Source organism: Fusarium vanettenii, assembly GCF_000151355.1.
Source record: "Fusarium vanettenii 77-13-4 chromosome 7 genomic scaffold NECHAsca_9_chr7_10_0, whole genome shotgun sequence".
Taxonomy (NCBI): Eukaryota; Fungi; Ascomycota; class Sordariomycetes; order Hypocreales; family Nectriaceae; genus Fusarium; species Fusarium vanettenii.
In genome coordinates, this window is record NW_003315875.1 from 1,212,209 (window position 1) to 1,232,964 (window position 20,756).

At 49.8% G+C, this 20,756-nt stretch overlaps 8 protein-coding genes across 8 annotated transcripts; 2 read left to right on the top strand and 6 right to left on the bottom strand.

Moving 5' to 3' along the window:
* Positions 1 to 53: 53 nt before the first annotated feature.
* Positions 54 to 2,057, bottom strand: NECHADRAFT_82942 (uncharacterized protein; the record flags this gene model as incomplete). The annotated part of the gene is made up of 2 exons (XM_003049456.1): positions 54 to 1,017; positions 1,051 to 2,057. 2 exons carry the CDS (start codon positions 2,055 to 2,057, stop codon positions 54 to 56), a joined length of 1,971 nt encoding a protein of 656 aa, XP_003049502.1.
* Positions 2,058 to 2,651: 594 nt separating this feature from the next.
* NECHADRAFT_82943 (uncharacterized protein) lies at positions 2,652 to 3,083 on the bottom strand (the record flags this gene model as incomplete). The annotated part of the gene is made up of 2 exons (XM_003049457.1): positions 2,652 to 3,035; positions 3,081 to 3,083. 2 exons carry the CDS (start codon positions 3,081 to 3,083, stop codon positions 2,652 to 2,654), a joined length of 387 nt encoding a protein of 128 aa, XP_003049503.1.
* A 1,096-nt stretch (positions 3,084 to 4,179) lies between these two features.
* NECHADRAFT_82944 (uncharacterized protein) lies at positions 4,180 to 4,672 on the top strand (the record flags this gene model as incomplete). Its single annotated transcript, XM_003049220.1, has 2 exons — positions 4,180 to 4,599; positions 4,652 to 4,672. The coding sequence occupies 2 exons, from the start codon at positions 4,180 to 4,182 to the stop codon at positions 4,670 to 4,672; spliced, it is 441 nt and encodes a 146-aa protein (XP_003049266.1).
* Positions 4,673 to 7,377: 2,705 nt separating this feature from the next.
* On the top strand, positions 7,378 to 9,412 carry NECHADRAFT_82945 (uncharacterized protein; the record flags this gene model as incomplete). The annotated part of the gene is made up of 11 exons (XM_003049221.1): positions 7,378 to 7,501; positions 7,558 to 7,648; positions 7,696 to 7,919; positions 7,976 to 8,117; positions 8,171 to 8,365; positions 8,416 to 8,606; positions 8,655 to 8,717; positions 8,768 to 8,915; positions 8,972 to 9,087; positions 9,155 to 9,245; positions 9,304 to 9,412. 11 exons carry the CDS (start codon positions 7,378 to 7,380, stop codon positions 9,410 to 9,412), a joined length of 1,494 nt encoding a protein of 497 aa, XP_003049267.1.
* A 448-nt stretch (positions 9,413 to 9,860) lies between these two features.
* On the bottom strand, positions 9,861 to 10,252 carry NECHADRAFT_82946 (uncharacterized protein; the record flags this gene model as incomplete). Its single annotated transcript, XM_003049458.1, has 2 exons — positions 9,861 to 9,908; positions 9,959 to 10,252. The coding sequence occupies 2 exons, from the start codon at positions 10,250 to 10,252 to the stop codon at positions 9,861 to 9,863; spliced, it is 342 nt and encodes a 113-aa protein (XP_003049504.1).
* A 2,430-nt stretch (positions 10,253 to 12,682) lies between these two features.
* On the bottom strand, positions 12,683 to 13,687 carry NECHADRAFT_45430 (uncharacterized protein; the record flags this gene model as incomplete). The annotated part of the gene is made up of 3 exons (XM_003049459.1): positions 12,683 to 13,042; positions 13,089 to 13,486; positions 13,534 to 13,687. 3 exons carry the CDS (start codon positions 13,685 to 13,687, stop codon positions 12,683 to 12,685), a joined length of 912 nt encoding a protein of 303 aa, XP_003049505.1.
* Positions 13,688 to 14,809: 1,122 nt separating this feature from the next.
* NECHADRAFT_82948 (uncharacterized protein) lies at positions 14,810 to 16,454 on the bottom strand (the record flags this gene model as incomplete). Its single annotated transcript, XM_003049460.1, has 4 exons — positions 14,810 to 15,619; positions 15,782 to 16,229; positions 16,284 to 16,286; positions 16,366 to 16,454. The coding sequence occupies 4 exons, from the start codon at positions 16,452 to 16,454 to the stop codon at positions 14,810 to 14,812; spliced, it is 1,350 nt and encodes a 449-aa protein (XP_003049506.1).
* Positions 16,455 to 17,862: 1,408 nt separating this feature from the next.
* NECHADRAFT_70723 (uncharacterized protein) lies at positions 17,863 to 20,013 on the bottom strand (the record flags this gene model as incomplete). The annotated part of the gene is made up of 2 exons (XM_003049461.1): positions 17,863 to 19,601; positions 19,655 to 20,013. 2 exons carry the CDS (start codon positions 20,011 to 20,013, stop codon positions 17,990 to 17,992), a joined length of 1,971 nt encoding a protein of 656 aa, XP_003049507.1. The 3' UTR covers positions 17,863 to 17,989.
* Between the last annotated feature and the right edge of the window lie 743 nt (positions 20,014 to 20,756).

A 20,756-nucleotide genomic window follows, 5' to 3' on the forward strand; every position in this document is an offset into this window, starting at 1 on the left:
TATTAGATGTAGTCGATAATAATAGAAGAGAAGAGATTTCTTGCCAATACACATTAGAACAAATCCAGCCACCGTTTTGCCTGATCTTTCGAGATGTTCAACCCGACGTCAGGGCAATCTTTCCGTTGTGAACTTGCACGACCGAGTGACCCTTCACCAGTCGATCCTCTAGTCCGGGTATGGGCTCCTGGTTGGGCTTCTTCTGGCTCGTCGATGTTCATCTCATCAATGCCCATCTCATCGGAGTCACTGTCACTGCTATCTGACGATGACTCGGCCTCGTATCTGCCAGAAAAGTTGAGTCCACAACGTCGAAATGTCCGCTGTGCTTCTTTCTCCACCAGAGCTTTGCCAAGCGGCGTCTTCATAACTTCCATCACCTCTTGCGTTCTTTTAATGAAGTCTCCATCGAGTACAGAAGTGAATTCCCACGTATCAGAGGTTGCAGATCGAACAAACCGGCCTTCACTGCGGCGTGATCCGCCAGACGTTTTGCCAGTGCTCGTTTGGGGTCTTCCATCTTTCTTGGTGTTTGCCTTGCGGAAAGCCTTTGGCAGCTTGAACTGCGGACAATTCCCAATCCATTCACCTCTCTGATACGCCTCTTGAAGGAGCTGAAAACCTTCGTGTGTCGGCGTGTACCCAAACCAGCTTTTCGCTGGTGCATCCATCTGCCTCACGGCTTCCAGAGACACAACCGGCAACAGGGTTGCGTCACCCATTGGCGACTCGGTTGTCCCAAGAACTGGGTCACTGACCGACTTGCTGCCGGTCTGTAGGTTTTTGAGGTATTCCATCTCTTCGAATAGGTATGCTTCTCGTGCATTAAGGGACTCCTGCTCACACTCGGTTCCAATTTCGACGTCGAAAACAGCTGGGAATTTGGATGAAAAGGAATCAAAGTCATCTGATGACATCATGAAATCCTTTATGTCGAGGGGACCGCCATTCGTGCTGCGTTGGAATGCCTCACGAATGCTGGCCCCGCGTCCTGCTTTTAGGCCGAGAGCTCTATGGCTGACATCTTCAAAGTAACAGGTGTTTACGTACGTTGCCAGCTGTGTTTGCTGAGAGACAGAGGCGACAGCACGGGGGAAATTGTTCAGGATCTTCATCCACTGCCTGGAAACGCTTGTTTCAGTGTCAACAGTGCTGAAGTCTTGCTGTCGCAAGTAGGCTTGCCATTCATCAGACAGATTGCCTTCGAGATAGGGCTGGCCCAGGATCCATTTGCTCCACTTGATGACGGCCTCCCGAGATTCGGCATGTGAGATCTCAAACCACTCTCTGTGATCGTGTCCGCACTGACTGCATGCCAAGATCTTTCGTTTGGCAACGAGCTCGGCATGGATCAGGGCCTCGACACGCATCGCATGAGGGAGCAACGGCGTGTGAGCCACAACCTCAGTCACCGGAATGCAGCTCGCCAGCTCATGCGCACGGTGCTCAGGATGATATTTGGAGAAACCAATCTTCAACACCGACACTGTACTCAGGTCCATTTGCGACCGCAGAATGTAGATGTAGCCGAGACCTTGTCCCTGGAGTGCGCTGGGAGTCAACGGGCTGAGCATCTTGGCCCTGACCTCCTCACTGACAGACTTTCTGTCTAGATTGCTGGTCCTGAAGGGACGAAGGAGAGATTTGAGGGTTGGCCGTGGTTTGCTTTGCCCGAAAAGATGCTCTGCTTCGCACACAGCGGCCAATCCGGTCAACATTTTAAGCATGCGACTTCTGAAGGCTTCAGAGTCGGATGGCTTCTGCGCGCTGGAGCAGATGCCTGTTGCTTCTTGTTTGTTCGCTTCTGATCGAAAGATGAATGTCAACACTGTGGTTTTGTGAGGGGCTTCCGGCAGGAGATGTTTGCGTGACGATGCGTCCTCAAGATGATCTGAACCTATCCAGAGTCGACTAAGACGGGAACAGCTGCATTCAGTCTTCTGGGTGCGGCCCGGGAACAATTTTGTCCGAAAGGTTGCTGTGAATGACATCTTGGTGTGGTGGAGTCTGATGGTAAAGACAGTTGGATAAGCGTCAGAGCTTATTAGCTGTGCCATTGCGGATTGAGGTTTTTGGATGTTGTAGGTAGAAGAGAGTAGGGAGCAAGCTAGAGCAGAGAGCTAAGGACATGCATTGTGTCTACAGATGACAGAGGATAGTGCTGTCTTTTATCCCAACGCTGGGCTGCTTCTACCTAACTGCAAGAAGGCAGACCTTGGCCTTTTAAGTGGCCAACACTCCCTAAGCGTGGGGGAGATACCAATTTGGGGAACCAAAATTCCCTATTCAAGTTGATATGGAATTGACGCAATTCTGCCCTGCCGTGGGGGAGATTTCCAGCTAAGGCAATTCAACTACCTATTTGAGTAAGTAGACCATTCACTGAGGCCATGTTGCCTAATCGTTGGGAAAGACTTCTGATTCAGGTAACCTAGGTCTGTTGAACGGCCACAAAGAAGCGGCCATGCTCAACCACCCTCAACCTAGGTTTCAGGTTTCTCAGTCCGGGCCTAGCATCAGCTTGGCTTTGGAAATGGAAAAATACTTATCATGCTTGAGTTTTGTGTCTCAGTTGTATGGAATCGACTACTAAGGTAAGTCGCTGTCCCTCTTCACTCTTATCCTTCGCTTAACCGCATTACATTTCGGCATCAAATATACTCGACGGTGAAAATGGCGGGTGCGTAGCCATTGACCGCCGTAAAAGTCTGGCTCGGAACGTTGAACCTAACATCCTTGTTGTACATGGCCTGAACAGCCGATGCCGGGGGCTCGTTGAGACTCTTCCAGCCCCCTTCGCCGAGTGAATGGCACCAGAGGGTCACCTTGTCACCGTTCCTAATGGCCGATCCATTCAATGGCTGCCACTTACCACTCGATTCCAGCTTGCAGAAAGAGAAGCGGGTTGGACCCCGGTTCTCCTGCTGTGGGACGAGCTCGCCGTTTGTCTTATTGAAAAATATTGTGTTTGCATCCTTGCCAGGGGTTCGGCGCGCGTCGTCCTTAAATGTAAGGAGGGTATAATCTCCAAGTAGCTATATCAACAGTCAGCCTTCCGTGTATACACAATTCGCTGATACCATGGGTTGGTCTCACGCTGATTTTAGGGCCAGCAGCTTCGTTGTTGGGATCACCGTCCCTGACTGACAGGGGCCACAAGACCGTGTTTGAACCTATCCAGAGACGGATCTTGCTATCTTCCTTCCACGGCTTGTTTGCATCAAACTTTGATTCGACGGGAGCAGGAGTTGGGTCTGGTAGCTTCAGGGCGGTCTGTCGATACACTCCGCTAAAAGAAATACTCAGGACTTGCAGTTATCTTTATAAAACTTATATCAGGGTGTCTCCTATTGCTGCAGGTAGGTGTATATCCTTCAGTGGCTAGATTCTCTCGGTTATTAGCCCTTGTTACGGAACACGCCCAGTCCTTTCGCCATGATCTAGGATTGTGCTATTGGAGGTCTGTTCGTATTCTCATTCTGCCATTGTACTTAGTTGCGGCGCAGTCAAAGTCATGAGTGCTTCCGAAGAGCAATAGTCATCATCCAGCCGAGTCGGGCTCGCTCTGGACTTCAATAATGTTGCAAGTCTCATCAATAGTTTTCCTATCCGGGGAACACTTTATCAGCTGAAGCAACACATATGCGTATCCTCCTGCGGGTTCGTCCGCAGCTCCACTTAGGTGCAGGGATATTGGCGATGGACTTCTCTTGGCTGTCCATACAAGGCAATGATGTTCGCTCCGATGGTCGCTGAGCACGTCTGGGCAGATGCGGGCCGGCAATAGTCTCTTGTTTAAGCTCAACACTAGTGGTCTAGGCCTGTGGTCGCGATCCAGCTCTGTGGCCTGGAATCATTGAGATCAGATTGCCATAGGCCTCCAACCTGGCCGAGGCATCTGATAAGGCAATATTGGAGCCAAGGTTACACTATCTGGGAAACTGTCTGCGCACGTGGTAGTCGATGAGCATCAACAGTTCTGATATAAATAGTCCATCTATATTCTACAAAATCCTCAATATTTCAACCAAGCTCGCTCATACCTATCAGGATCTTGTCTGTTATTTGCCAAAGCCCATCCGTCCATTCGCACTATCAGTTTTCCCCAAATCTCTCACTTTTTTACTTGCCATTCAACACAAGACAATCTCCTCTACCATCCCCAACAACAAAGACATCATGGGCTGGAATCAGTGGGCTCTCTTCCGCTTTTCCAACAAGACATATGACGACACCCTGAAGCTCGTATTCCCCAACAAGGGTGACCACTGGGGATGGCCGTTTGCCGACACCCAAGACAGCGGTACCCGCAACAGAATCACCTACGATGAGATCCAAGACAAGGAAATAGGGCCCCAGACCTCATACGCGTACGGTCAAACTGGCAAGCAGAATGAATGGGCTGGCATGGAGGGAACAGTCGATATCTGGACCAAGGCGGCTGCGGGCATCTCGGGGCAGAAGATTGCGCGGGTCTACTATTCCTGTCCCTGGAGTGGTAAAAACCAGTTCACTATCACAGATATCGCTTCAGGCTGGAATGTTACGCACTGGGGTGCTGACTACGATGGGGATGCCCTCGGGTCCATCACCATTGAGGTCCGTCGTACTTAGAGTAAGGCATTCATGACAGCCTTACAGGATGTATTAGGAAGTGGGAATCAGGTTGTAGTATTTGTTTAGGATGGGCTATGAATTAAACGCTGTATATGTATGTTGTTCTACTACTCACCGCGACTCCACCCGCGCTCTGTTCAACAACAGCTCAGGTGGCAATGCAGCTTGCTGGTCGAGATAGCTTCTCACTGTTGCAAATGGCCAATGCTCGATGATAAAGTTCTTCAGTGAAAACAGTAGCGAGACCGTCCGGCAGCTCCTAGCAACATGAGATTACTTCTATGGTCCCGAGGCATGATTCCAAGGTACACACTAACAATTCCACGTTAGTTCGAAGCCATGTCACCCTGAGGGGTTAGACCTAGACTACGGCTTGAGATGATGGTTGCCCATCCCAGGCCACACTTTACAGCTCGACGTGTCTCATGTCTCGCAACGTGTTTACTTGACCAGAGAAAGGAGAAAAAAAACTTGGCAACACAGCTGAGACTGTCTCGATTGGTGTAGTGAGGTTTTGCATCGTCTTATCCGTTTTCTATCTTAGTCGACATGGAGGGAACGCAAAGAAAACTTTGTGGCCATTTTTTACCTTGGGCCTTTGCAATACGCACCGGACTATAGAAAGCAAAATTCAAGACTTAAATATTCTAAAGAGACACTTGTAGGTTGTCTAATGCTTTATAGCACAGTAGTATGTCGCCTACGTATCTATGGAAAGATATAGCTGAGCCAAGTTGGCGAATGGTCACGGTGTAGGGTAGGTGCCGTCAGGAGCAGGCCGGCACACCGACCTGATCTGTCTCGGAAGTACCAACACCCTTGAACAGAAAGTGAGAGCCTGTTTGACCATCATAAAAAGGGATCCAATGTCTTAGTCATGGTAGTGTCCGGAAATGTTACCTGGTAAGGGAGATTGATATACATCAACTAGGTACAGGATTGTTATGTGAGAGATTGATCTGCACCTAGTTGCCGTGTTTGGCTGCAGCTGATACCAGGCTCCCATGTCAGTGAAGAAGTTGAGGAAGGGTTCGGGCCGTTGTGGAACGTGGCATTGGAAAGCAACCCACCGCTCGCCTGCCCCTTTGACTAGTATGTTTTTGAGCTGCCGGGGGTTCATGCTCCTGGCTAAGCCCTGTGTTGATCGAGTCAGTCGAGTTGTCATGCAACTTCCATGTGCTCATCGCATTACCCAACCGCTTCCCCAGGCCGGGAATGGGGGAATAAAGATAAGGCTCCAAGGATCATTAAGTGGCTGTACCGGTGGCTGATCACGCAACCGCCCCGGTTGAAAATCTGGGTTAGCCGCGATTTGGAGGTGAAATATAGCTCGAGGCCTACTTATCTGTGAAATGATTGGACGCTGGTGCAGATATTCCGACGGGTAGGGATACGGAATACCGTATTGAGATTTTCGGGTAAACTTCAGTGCTTGATCTCCGACGCTTGGTCTTAACAGTGGCTGGTACACTATCCTGGGCAACCGCTTCGGCTTTCCCAGCTCTCCATATCACCGCCTTCTAGCAACTGGCCTATATCCCCTCTCTTCACTCTGCCGTGAGGAGAATAGTTCGGTTTGATAGGGAATAGCTTGCCCTTAAAAGCAGGCCGGTATACACATCGTCGAATGAAAATAACCAGTGAGTTCCACGACTGAATGGGGTGGGCAAAAAGGGGTTTGTCTGGGGAGCTCTTTCAGAAGCACTGCTTCGGAGTAGTCCATAAACTTCTCAGTAGTATTTCGGCAAACTTTTCTACATGACGAATCTCCCTCCTGACTCCACTCAGGCTTTGTGGCCAGCTTGAAGCGCGAGCTGACCTGGTGGATATACTGACTCTCGGCTAGCGACCAGGACACTGGCCCAGCCAGAAACCCACGGGCCGATTCCCCAGGATCTCCATCCTTCTACGGAGTATAAAAGTCAAATTTTAGTTAGTCCACGAATCTCTATTGCCATAGATTGCACACTGGGGTTACGAAGATGATGTAATCATCCTAGACCTGTCAATGCTACGAAGGTTTACGAGGTTGACCCATGGACTCCGCGCATGAACTGATCTTTCTGCAGCCAGACCCATATTCCACTGTTGCATAACCGTAGAATATCCGAAACCCCTTCAACCGAGTCAGCTCTTCCTCGTGAAAGCTGATGGCTGCTCGACCAGTCCACTGTTCGACTTACAGCTGAGCTGACAAATGTCCAACACATCACTCACCCCAAGGCACGACGAGAGTCTAGATCTAAAGAAAGTAAACTATTTCTTAACCTTATCTCTTATTTGACAAACGCGGAGATCCAACGTCCTCCCTGGTGTGCCGTACATCCGGGCCCACCACGGAGCCTTGCAATTCAGCTGACGCGACTTGATAGTGAATTGCATCATCGGGAATAAAAAGGCCTGGACCAACACCTCGGCCCTCCCTCCCGTCACACAATTACATCTCCAGAAGACGTTTTCTACAGAAACACTGCCAAGACGACGTTGGTTCCGTTGTCGGTGGCATACATGGTTCCACCTCGTGAGCCGACTATGGCGGCGCGGCTGATGATAAGGCTTGACGATGCGGCCGTTGGAGGATGGCGATATTCGCTCGATTCATGCCCCGGATTTGCTATTGGATGGGGTAAGAGAGCAAAGTGGGAGACCGAGATGTGGGAGTTTGAACTGCGGGATACACGTAGGATTTAAGACTTTGCATACCGCGCTGTTCATGGTACATCCTCAGCCAATTCTTGCCAGATCATTCGAATAGTCAACATGGCGTGGTCAGAAGCTTTCGGCCGTTTGGCTTTTGCGAAGAAGCATGACAGAACTCCAGAGGAGCGCGCCTTTGTTCGCAGATTAGACCTGTTTCTCATGACATTTGGATGCATCTCCCAGGGTAAGTAAGAATCTTTTACTGTGTCATCTGCCCTCTAACCAGAGCTTATCATTTAGTTATCAAGTTCTTGGATCAGACAAACATCACATCCGCGTACGTGAGCGGCATGAAGGAAGATCTTGAGCTGTTTGGAAATGAGCTGAACTTGTGAGTGATACAAACGTGAGACTGAGACTCCCGCTGACCACAACCAGCTTCACGACCTACTTCAATATCGGCTACTGTATCATGCTCATTCCCTCTCAAATCATCCTGACCTATGTGCGACCAAGCATTTGGCTTTCTACGCTCGAGATTGCTTGGGGTGTCATCACTGGCCTGATTGCTATTGTGCACAATGAGAAGCAGATTTACGGACTCCGCTTCGTCCTTGGTCTGCTGGAGAGCAGTGCATGGCCAGGCATGATCACCTTGCTGAGTGAGTCACCCCTTTCTGCCCTGTTTCGGGAAATAAGCTGACTTCTTAACCTCCAGTGTTGTGGTATACTCCCTCTGAACTGGCAAAAAGAATGGGTTTCTACCACTCTGCGCGAGCAGTCGGTGGTATGATGTCTGGAGCCCTGCAAGTTGCGATCTTGAACACTCTTGACGGACACAGTAACCTCCCTGGTTGGCGGTAAGAATTCCCCCCAATAAACATTGGACATGAACTAATGGTGGTGCTGCTAGATGGCTTTTCATCATCAACGCCATCATGACCATCGTGCTTGGTTTCTTTGGTTACGTCATGCTTCCTGACACTCCCAACAAACCAAACCCCTGGGCCAAGTGGTGGTTCACTGATGCTCACGCGCAAATCGCTATGAAGAGACTTGAGCGACATGGCCGGTCTGAATCCAAAAAGATTACCTGGGCCGCGTCCAAGTAAGCATTGTCCCTTACAGGGAACCCTTCCCCAGCTAACGGATGTATAGGCGAGCTGCTCGCATGTGGATCACGTACTACATCCCTGCCTACTGGGTGGTCAGTGGATTGAGTGCCGGAGCACTTGGATACTTCAACGTCTTCCTTCGGTCGCTGATGGACAGCGAGGGCCAGCCAGTCTGGACAAAGACGCAGGTCAATGCAATTCCCATTGGTGGAGGTGCTATCCAAGTTGTCTGCAGTAAGTTAATCCCCTCACACAAGAAGCCTCCTCTGACTCGCAATCAAGTTTGGTTCTGGTGTATTCTGTCAGATTTGTTCCAGGTCCGATGGCAGCTCATTGTCACCCAGAGTAAGTGATCACCTTCAACATTTCCGACTGGGGTACACTAACACAGTCAGGTGCCATTGGCCTTATCCCAGCCATCATCATGACGATTTGGACACGGGACCCCGACAGTGTACCTCTGAGTGCAGCTTACGCAAGTTACTTCATGACTTACATGGTCCAAGCCTCGGGCCTTATCCTCCTAGCTTGGTTTACCGATATGTGAGTTCCGTTTATGCGTCCTTGAAGTTGATAATGTTTCTAATCTACGTGAACAGGTTCCCAGGAGAGCCCGAAGCTCGTGCCTTGATCGTTGGAATATCGGTTGTCGCTATCTACGCTGTCGACGCCGGCAGTCAAGTATCAGTTTGGCCAGCTACCCAAGCACCGTACTGTATGTATTACCATGCACATTTTCTGCTAGCGAGATGCCATGGATAAGCGCTAATACTTCTTACTAGACAAAACGGGTTGGGTTGTCATGCTCTCCATGTGGACTGCAGGCATCATCCTCATCGTCACACTACACTTCATCGACAAGCGTTATGTTACGTACGTACTTCTTGACCACTGGCTGGTGGATAGTGAATACTGACGATTCATCCAATAGACCGAAGCGGATCGCCACTTCCGAGCCCATCCAGACCGTAGAGTCTGAGAATGAATCGGCTGGGCCCGATAAGAACGAGAAGCGAGTTCATGTCAGCAGCTTGGCATAGGCTGGTTTCAAGCGCATCATTTATGACTAGTATGATGGAAGAGACGATGAAGGGAAAACTTAAGTCACGAAGCCACAAGAGTAGATATTTGCCTAGTGTGAGCGTCCAAGGTCGATCCTCATCTGTACCGCAACTGCACCTGTCTTTTCCCTGTTCCGTTAGTACTTGTAACACCTTCACTGACAAGCATCTTCGCTGATGATCAAAAACACTATCAGGAAGCATGACAAGAATCGGTTTTAAACATGTGATCATGGCTAGTCAAGGCACCGGAGAGCAAGGGCATAGGAATATTATTAGTAGCCACTACCTGATGAAGAGTCACAGCTCGTTGCCACAAACACACCCCAATACCACAACCCAGTCCCTATCCTCCACGTCTTTCCTCCGCGCCTATCCTCCAACCATAACCATCCCGAAAGCAGCCAGGAAAATCCGGCGTCGTAGTTTAGAGAATGTCAACGCAGTTGGCAAGAGCAATGTTGATCAAAGTGCCCTGCTAATGTTAGATGAAAACCACTGACAGTGTGAAGAAGAGTCACTTACCTTCTCAGCTCCAGTGTTGCAGCAGTAAGCGTTTCCGCCCTTGCATTCCTCTCCAAGAAGCTGGACAGCGCAGGCGAGAAGGCCAGTGCAGCAAACCTGCTGGTTCTCAACGGAGCAGACCTTGTTGTTGCTATTGGTGTTGGTCGTGGTGGTAGTGGTAGTATCACCGCCCTGGGGCTGGGGGGCACTCTCACGGCCGTCGTCCTCTCCGCCGCCGAGGATGGGCAGGCCAGGAGCAGGAGCTGCAGTGACAACAGCGGCGATGGCGAGGATGGAAGCGAGAGTGAACTGCATGTTGAAGATGGGTGGTAAAGATTGGATAAGATGAGTGAGTTGTGGAGTTTGTAGCGAGTGAGTGATGATTGCTGAAGATGTTGGAGCTGATGAAGAATTGGATGCATTCGAGGGACGGAAGAGTCTGACTTTATAGTTGATCGCTGCCCTTGTTTGCTCTCAACTTCAGGTAAGAGATGAAGAGAAGGTCTCCTCCGTCTCACTGTTTTCGCTGCCTCGCCCAGAGAATGCATCTCTCCTCCGAATTCTCACAGCATTCGTCCAGAGAACCATTCGGCCGTGGTTTGTCTCGGGCACCAACTGCCGGGAGATCAGCTAGTGCTAATGTCGATCTTCCGCTCAGGCCCACCAACCGTCACAGGGCTGAAGATCACCCCGAGATCCGGTCGGCAGTTCAAAGACTGACTGCCGAATGAGGAGTCTAGGAACTTTTGCAGCGGCCACTGCGCATATTCGATCCTCTGTCGGCCGGGTGGTTCTTGTGTAATGTGACATCATTGGGAGCTATGGTAAACTGCCAGAGTTCGGAGTTTCCCATGAGATTTCCAGTTGCATGCAGCTAAGGGAAATCCCGTAATGGGAGATTGAAATTCTGGATAAGAGTAGCATCATATTGCAGGCCGACAGCCTGAATAGGCAATGACGGACGGCCCGGCTTGCGATTATTGGATACAACATCGTCATGTCGCTCCCCTTCCCCAGCTGTGTGGTAAGCGGCGGTAGGGTGCCAGGTACTATCAGAACCTTAAGCTAATTCTCAAGGGGACTCAGACCCTGTTGGCCAGATTGGGTGTTCGTGTTCTGAGTTGCAGCTGTAAAAGGGCCGTTTCTAAGCCACACCGTTGGCAGAAACCTTTTTCTTTCAAGCCACATCGTTGCTGTTAATGTCCATGGCAGCTGGCTGCATCTCCATAATATCATTCATCTTGTCTCAATGACTTTTTTGACATGCTTGCGAACATCGATACCTCTACGCTGGCAAGATGCTGTGCAAGGATTGGGCTAATAACCAGACTTTGGTCTTTGGACTAACTATCACGAGATGCTGGATTATGTTAACTGAGCATTACAAGATCTTAGCAAGCGGTTGGATTGTCTGGGCTGCATTGATCGACAGGTCGGCCTTTTTATTGTAGTATTGCCGAGTTCCGGCTGAAATGCTACCTGACGCGAATGCTGGTTGTTGGTCACGTCCCTGCACGTCCAAACTTGCTCAAAGAAGATCACTTCTGGATGAAGATAGTGCCTTAGCAAGAGAATAGTCTGCAGAGAAAATCCAACCGTCTCTCGATTCATATCTGCGCGCACTGAGGACAGTAACATGCGCGCATTGGCAAGAAACCTGTTTCTTCCAACCACACTCATCCACTCCCCTCTCCTGACCTCATTTCCGAAGCATGCCGACGATCTATACTTGGGTGAGCCCAAGGCCTCAATGGTGACTTTCAGGGAAGAGAGATCTGCAGGCTGGCAGTTCTCCATTGCCTTTCCCCAACTTGGCCATCCTATCCTCGACTTACTGGGCTTTAAGCCTGACCACTCTTCCTCAGAAATGCGAATGGAACTCCCCGTAATGTCTTCGATGAGTGCCATGGTGCAAACTGAAAAGAAACTTCTCGGTGTTATTTTACGCGATCTGCGTTCATGGTGGGTGGTAATGGTGATGGCATCACCTCTGGTAGTACAACTCACGGTGTTTGTCTTCGTCAACTTCGTCACGGCATACGTTCCAATCTGTTTCTTCTCAGTCTGAATATTGGATTGTGCTTTTCTCGGGATCTCCCAGACCATGGGAGGTTTGCAGGACTATGGCCGTGCTTGATGAGTCCGAATCCAACTTGCCCTCAAGGGTTACGTGCGGGGAGCGGAGCAGGCATGCCAACCGATTACGAGAGTATATACATCACACTGGGAAGGACTGGCCAGTGAGAGACCAATTAGGGGGTAGAATTTGCAAGGCTTTAGGGTGGATTGGCACGCGTTGTTCATCGTCTGGACGCTTTCACTTCCCCTGTCATGGCTATTTCTCAATATTTATTGAACTGGACTGGAGGGTAGGGACACTTCTTGTGTGTGGTGCCTGCATCGACACAAAAGTTGTGCATTTTGGGCACTGTTATAGTACCTACGTTGGCTTGTCTTCTTGAGGGTCCGTGAATAGCCCCTCTCCTTGAACTATTTCCCCTTGAGTGTGCTTTTGGTGTAGGGTGGTTCACATTCACAAATTCAGTGGGAAACCCTTTGACCTTGGTTATGGATTGTGATCTCAAAAGTCATACCGTATTAATCGTACCATTCATTCCTCTTGCATATCTGCTCATGAGACGTAGCTGTCCCGTGCTGCACCTCTATCTATCTACTTTAGGTCTTCGATGAAGGTGGACGAGGCCTTGATTCGATCAGATAAATACTCTTCATGCCACTAGCAGGCTAGTTCGTTACCTTTTTAGGAGCTCTCGAATACAGCTGCTTTCCATCCTTCTCGAAGCCAGCAATAACATCCTGCCCCTTGTCGCTGACGAGCCACTTCACAAACGCGGCGGCCTGGTCAGCGTTGGGTGCCTTGGTACCAACCAAGGCCCGAGCAGGGTTCAGAAGGAGATCATCGGCGTCATCGGAACCAGCTTTGTAGATTTTAGTCTGGTTTCTCAGACCGGCGTCAAGAGACAGAATTGTCCCTCGGTCTGTGATGGTGTACTCGTTGAGTAGAATAGCGGCGGTGAGTGCCTGGATGGGAAAGGCGATGTATTGGTGATACCAGGTCGAGTACGCAGTGGCCCACGGAACCTGCTTGGGGATTAACGGGGTTGTATGGAACAGGACAGGCCATACATACTTGTCCAATACCAGCCCAAAGAAGAGTCTCTTTGATGTTGGTCGCAGACTTGTCGTAGCGACTGAGGAAGCGAACAGGCGGGTTGGTAGCATTCCCCTCGGCCGCCTCGTGGAGGGTGGCAAACATGGTCAGGATGTCGTCCGACTCAGTGAGATTAGCAGGGTTGCGCTCTGGACCGACGAGTAGGAAGTGGTCACGGAAGGCGTAGTAGCTGGGTGACTTTGCAATGCCCTGCTTGATCGAGATGTTCTCAGCTGCCTCATTGTACGTGATGCCTACATCTGCGTCTCCTGTCTTGAGGTACTGGATGCTGTAATATGTGTCGCTCTTGATCCAGGCTACTTGGAAGGGATCCTCGCCATCCGTGACCCGATCTTTGATGTATGCATTGGCGAGCTCTGTGGTGTGTCAGTGAGAGGTTTAGACCGTCACACTGCAAACCTACCTTTGATCAGCCCACTTTGACCGGCACCCCCATTAGCGATGCGCAGCTTAATAGAGTCGTTCTTGCCAAAGTCAAAGCCGCCGCTATAAACGTCCTCAGGCTCGACTGCCACGGAGCTGCCGAGAAGAAGAGCGGCAACAAGAAACAATCTCATGGCTTTGGTCTAGTCTAGTCGCGTACACTTCTGGTTGGCGAGAGAGGGCGGAAAAGGGGATCGGTGAGAGAGGCAACCATCATTTTTTGGTTGAGGTGAAAGGGGCATATAAATCAGAATTCATCGCGCCAGAGATTCAGCTCAGCTCGCCTCAATCTGCACTAGTCAGACCATGTCTCAGAAGGTATTGCGAGCTCTAAGTCGGCGCATCCACTATGGGCAAAGATCGACATAAGCATTAGCGGCACAAACCAGTAGCTCGCCAGGGAGAAAGCTAGAAGTCTCGCGAGTGAGTGGTACAATGGCTGCAAAATATTCGTGACAGCTTCCGTAGGCTCCGAGCTGCAGATTTTGTCGGTGAAATACCGCATCTCAAGAAGTATAGGTCGATATGGTTCTACACGAATCAAGACAAGCAATGTTGCTGCGGGATGAGCCGTAACTTTGCATTCAGAAGGTGGGCATGATCCATGTTTAATTTGATCGGCACTGAATGCTGCAGAGTGTGGCCTACGCTGCGTTTTCACATTCCTTGTCTTGTTCAGACACGAATCAGGTCCCTTCTTACAGGAGGTTGGGGTGACAGCCACTGCCGACAGCTGTCATATGTACTCGCTAACCGCCTAGGCCGCCGCCCAAGACGCATTAGCTCTCCAACCACCCGTGCTGATGGGCGATCACAATTGATCCTAGAAGTTTAGCTGGACGAGTCTGTTGACTACACGTCGACATGGCTAGCCAGTCTTGGTAAACCAAACCAATTTGGCGACCGCGATTCGCCAGCCAGCTTGGAGGAGGCTAGCTCGCAGCACGCCACATCGTTTCCACCGCTGCCGGCTGAACAAGATCACGACCTGCCTGGCCAGTCTGAGAGAGTTTCATCCTTGTCCTTGTCATGAAGCTAGCATTTTGAGCTTGAAGATCCGAGTCCACTAGTCGAGTTTGGCTGAATGACATAGCGGTGAGATTTGATGCGATGTCGCAATTTGTAAATTGTGTATAGACCGATGGCTGACTGGACATGGCAGCCGGTGGAACCACGTGGAATAATTCTTACTCTAAAAGGTCCGCTTCAACACAATAGTATTAGTTATGTCTTAGAACAACGTAGCACTTGATCAATCAACTCTTCGATATCTTTGCCAGCTCCGCCATGTAACCAGGAACCCCTCCAGGCACCTCTCTCTCATACCAAGCCTCGTAGTCGTGGAGTGAAAGCGTCGCCTCGTGCATCTCTACAATCTCTCTGCTATCCCAGACACCCTCCCGCCGGTTCAATAACCGCAACAAGTTAAGCGCACGTTGTCGTTGATCCATGTCTGAACAAACACGGACGACAAAGGAGAGGTTGGAAACAAGGTCGCCGTCGAAGGAGAAAATAAAATGATTCGGGTGAGAAATTTCTTTCACCAAAGATTCCGCAGCATCGAGAAAGTCGGCTTGAGGATCGGCTTGAGGATCCAGGTACGGCTCAGGCGCAAAGTCCATGTTCATGCACCAGAATTTCTGTGCGACTGTAAGACTCAAGAGCTGTCGAGACATTGTTTGAGGATATTGTAGGTGTTCCAGTGTCTTCTTAGTCAGATCAAACCGAGATATCCATTGTTTGAAACTCCTTTTCAGCTCCTCAAATAATGCATCTGCATCCGCGTCGTCATGCTGACCTTCTGTCTCTTGATGCTCTGGAAGCTGCAACGAATCGCTTGGTTCTGAATATTCTTTGAAATCTACTCTGGTAATCTTGGTGAATTGAAGACCAAGTTGGCGCAACTCGTATGACGCCTCCTCCAAATCTTGGAACGGTCTTGTCGAGAGGTCGATATTGGCATTGGCCGGGGCCACGCTCCAGCTCTGTCGTATATCCGGTAAAATGGCGTCATCCATGAAGATGCTTGCCTCGAAGCTCAAGTGTGAGAAAATCTCGTTGAGCTTCTAGGTCATGATGCAGTCCTCTTTACTAGAAGTAAGGGCGGGTAATGTGAGGAGACGGTTGCCTGCTCGAAGGTGCCGAAGGGATTCAGCATGGCGGCCCGAAATACCCTCAAAGGCGATGAATAGAAGACAAGAAATCAGGGTACAATGGATATTGTGAACCGAGTCAATCAACATGTGTGGTATGATCCGGGAAACTGCCTTATTGTACTGGGCTGTGAGTAATTCCATCCGTTGTGGTGAGTGAGTGTCGTAGCCCGCCATGAAGAATCGATGGGCGGCACCAACAGCAATAATGGCATTTTTGATAGGCTCACTTGCGTGAGAGAGTGGGAGAACATGTTGAATCCAAAAGTTTGTCGTCTCAGGAGAATTGGAAAGTTGCTTGCAAGTCCAGTGATAGAAGTGGTGAAAATAGCATCTCTCAAGCGGAACATCCGAGACAAGATTGCTGACCCCAGTAAGCGGTAAGGTCTGGGACTTCTGAGCTGGAACCTTGAGGTGCTCATCTTTTGCCTTGTTGGTTGGAGCATAGCCGTCACACTTGACGCCATCATTACGGCAACGGAGACATATGGGCTTCTCCTCGTCGCACTTGAGATGTCTAATCCTGCATTGGTCAGCGATGAGACTCATCCACTGAATCTCACAACAGCTAACTTACTTGCTATTCCATGAAAGAGGCAGGACGCGTCAGCATTGCCAAGTCCCTCTTTGAGAATTTTTGGTATTTTTGTTTCACGTACCATGAAATGCATCCCGTCCGGACCTTTCGGGCATATGCCCGTCGGAATCTTGGCTTCTTGGCCAAGGGTACAGACTCAGGATCCTTCATTCTCAGTATGCGGGTGGTTGATGAGAGCTGCTTGACATTCAGCATACGCGGGCGCCATTGGTATTAAATAAAAGCTCTCCACCTTGCTGCTTTTACGAATTAGCCAATAATATGGCCATCTAAGATCCGCAATGACTCTGGTTTGGCCCGCGTGGCCCGAGAACTTGAACGGCTTCTGAAATTAGCAGGGGTTAGGGAGTTGACGCAAGCTGTTCTCACCAGTTTACTCCAGGAGACGCGTTTTTCGCTTTTCACGAGAGCTGGAACAGTTCAGGGGACAGAATGGTTTGACTACGCGAGGTATCGCCGTGCTCGGTTTAAGAAGAAGCCACCCAACAAAATAACGAAGAACATAGTTCTTACCTAACGATGTCTATACAAGCTCGTCACTGTACCCAGCTGTGAGTAATTAAGGCAATCACAGTAATTTTTTCTTATTCTTATAAGAGCAGTCATAAACAGCCTATTGTGTGTTCACTTGAATGGGGACTTATTGATTGCTTTTCAGAACCTGTATATATTAGGTCATTTTCTATCTCTCACCACTGCGTAGCAGGGGCAAATCGCCTCTGTCATCAAAACAACTCTCTATCTTACACTCTACCTACGAGGACCAAATCTAGAATCTACTGGTTGTGGTGCTCATTGCAGTACTCGCAGAGATTGCCACCAGGGAAGGTGACGATGTTGCGGCAGTCGCACTTGTCGCAGCTGCAAACAGGGTTAGCCATGTCGACGGGGGCCACGGTAGTGGCAGTCTTGGCAGTGGTGCCGGCCTTGGTGGTGTTGGTGTGAGAGCACATGGTGAATGTGGTGTAGTGTGGTGTGTGGTTTGTGGTAAAAGAGTTGCTGGATGGCAAAGTGTTGTTGAGAGTTGAATGTGGTTTCTGTGGTTGTGTGTGAGTGTTGATGATGAGAAGAAAGTCTTGCTTGAGCTGGGAGCAACCTTTCATTATATAGACTATTGGAAATACATCTATGTCAATGATAGTGTCTGTTGTCTTGGTGAGTTGGTGTTTTGGCCATGATCAAGACCCCCGAACGGTCAAGTCGAACAAAGGATTTTACCCCAAGAGCGAAGATGCTTTAAAGATAATCACTGAACATCACATTTCATATTCTCCTTGGTGATTCCAGTTCTTGAACTATGGTGGAGGATTGACTACTGAGTAGCATATTATTTACTATTGTTCTACGGAAAGGGCTACTAGGTTCTTTGTCATTGTGGCTGCTACAGTGCTACCATATTTTGAAAGGTTTACTACGTTCACGTCGTTGTTCAAAAATACAGTGAAAAACTACGAGACATCGACTGTCTTTGTTAATAGCTTTCTTTTTGGCACGGCTCTTTTTTCTACTGATCGGGCTTCGGCTTTCTTGAACACAAATCATACCATGCGTTCTTTGATTAGGTAGACGTAGTAGTCTTTATTGAGAGGGACAATAGTGCTAGAGGTCGACAGGAATTGAAAATAGATTTCACTGGCGCTATAGCTAAAGCAACCAATGAATCTGGAAGTGCTCAGGCATGCCCTCTAAATAACAAAGACAGTCATCAACATGGCGCTCAGCAACCCGATAGAGGCAGCAACTCTGCTACCACCACCAACGGCCGGGGTGTGAGTCACAGTTCCAGATGGAGTTGCAGGAGTAGTTCCAGATCTGGTGCCATTACCTCCACAAGTAGCCTTCTGCTTCAGAAGCTTAAGCTCGTCGCCCACAGCTCCAGTGTCACCTCGAATGAATTGCCACCGCAGCTCGCCCTCGTCAATAATAGACATCTTGCCAAATCCAAAGTGAGTCTGGTCAAGAACCTGAGTAAAGTTCTTGATCGGCTCATCTTTAGCCAAGAAGCTGTGACTTTCAATGTTTCCAGCGGCACCGTTGGTGATGTGAGTAATTGATTTGCCGTTGTTGACGCGGTAGGTGCTGTTGTCAAGGACAGAGCCCATGTCGATGGTGCCGTTGAAACCCATCGGCAGAAGGCGCTCATACCAGTGAATATGTCCGGCGATGTAAACATCAACACCATGCTTTAGCATCAACTCTTCCCAAGCAGCACGCATGTTAACCTGGTATGTAGAGACCTCTGAGCTGTAGAGTGGACGGTGGGACATGACGACAACCCAAGGAGTCTTGCATCGGTCAACACTGGCGAGGTCCTTCTCGAGCCACTGATACTGTTGATAAGCCTTCTTGTCATTGATATCTCCCTCGACCTTTCCAAACGGACCCGAGTCGGTCACGTAGGTGTCTCCTGGAACAAGTGTATCGTTGTGCTTCTTGGCCTTGTCGCGAGCAAATGATGACTCTGGGCTGTTGGGGTAGTCCGTCTCACCGTTGAGCGAGACAAAGTGGGCGAGACCATAGTCGAAGGAATACCAAAAGTTGCCGACACCGCCAGAAACATCACCCGGCATCTGGAAACGGTACTGATAGGCGGTAAAGTTTCGCTGCGAAGGCGGGCAGCTGTAGTAGGTGAGGTTCGAGGTCTTAGAGGTGCCGTTGGCCTTGTCGTCATTGAGATAGGCAGTCAACTCGTTGTTGGGACCGTCAAACTCGGAGCAAGTCGCCTCGTGGTTACCAGGAAGGACCATGTATGGGATCTTGGTAGTGATGGCACCCATCCACTGCTGCCAGAGATCCCAATTGGACTCGTAGATGACGTTCATGTCTCCACCCTGAGGGCCTCCCTGATTCGGTATCTCGCCCTCTGTAAGAGGAGTTTTGTACTCCTCGGGGATCGGACCACCTCCAGGAAGCTCGGTATCGGTGCCGTTGTAGCAGAGGGGCCAATCGTCAGTGCAGGGCAGAATTCCAGAGTACCAGTCGTCAGCGTAGGAAATATCACCACCATGCCAAGCAAAAGAGGCACCGTTGTCAACGGCTTTCTCAAGGTATTTGTGGGTGCCTTGAGCATTGGTGTAGCCCATGTCATTGATCACCAAAGCAGTGAAGCCCTTGGAGTCTCCAGCCGGACGAGCGGTCTTGAAGCTGAGCACGTCAGACTCGGTGGTACCATTGGCAGCAGGAATCTGATAATAGTAGGTAGTATCAGGCTCAAGACCGGTGATTTCGACGTTGTGGAAAAACTGGCTGCACTGGGTGACTGCCTTGATCATCCAACAAGGAGGCGTCCGGTCATATCTGCGAAAGGTTAGCCTTCGTCTGGTTTACGGTTATTTCATGTCTAGACGTACGTCTTGGAGGAGCCCTTGGCGATGTTGGTCAAGGTATCGGGAGATTTGCCCCAGTGAACAGAAGGAGGCTCTCCCAAGCCGAAGGGAGTCTGAAAGTGAACGTTGATGCCTTTGGGCCAGTACGAAAGAGAAATGACATTGACGTTGTTGGTGGGATTTTGGCTCCTAGGCTTGACCGCCGGTGGCTCAACGAGACGAGGGAAGCCTTTGCCATTCCCGTTTACACTGGGATCGACCCAGTCACCAACAGGCACTTCGGGTCCGGTGTATGGATATGTTTCATCCACATCACGGCCTTCAATGGACGGGGCCGCAATGGCACCGCATGAGAGGATAGCCGCAATAGCGAGACGGTTCATGGTGACAGCGAATGGCGATGCTCGATCAGAGGCTTGCAGACATGCACAATCCCAAGCGAAGAATCCGAAGCCTCGATTATATACTGATCAAGGACACCCACGCACCTATCTTCAAAATAACTCAATTTACGACTTACCAAAGACGAACACCGAGGCACTGGTTCTTATGCGTCGGATCTATCCCCAATCTTGGTATTTCCATGTTGTTAGATTCGATCTGCGGACAAACGGTTGCCGAATATCCGCTATCACCCAAGATCGGCGAAGCGTTTCTCCCACGTGCATTGGAATGTTTGGAACCCCTGTAGCCGTCTGTTCCGGCGCCCGCTAAGTCAGTAACTGGGAACTTTTGTTTGAGCAAATCAAGGAATTGGTATCATTTTGCAAAGAGCAGCAACTCGTAATCAATTAACTTCTATTGGACAGGTACCTGGTGCCCGGATGATTGACCGCCCTCGGACCTTGATGGGGTCGTTGGTAGTTATCCACTCTGAGTGGATGAGATCGGTGGTGTTTGTGAGTGAGTCCCTAAGAGCAAAGAGAGACTTTGTCAGCATTAGCTCAACGTGAACAGTAAAAGGCAGAACACAAGAAACCATTTAAGCCCGCAGTCCTCGGCCCAAAGCATGTCAAGTTGTAAATTTGCAACGTCTATAAAATATCTAGCCGGACGTATCATACAGGCGTGTCGGCGTGGTGTCTCGCAGCAACTTGGAGCTTGGGCGATGTCTTCCCAGACCTCC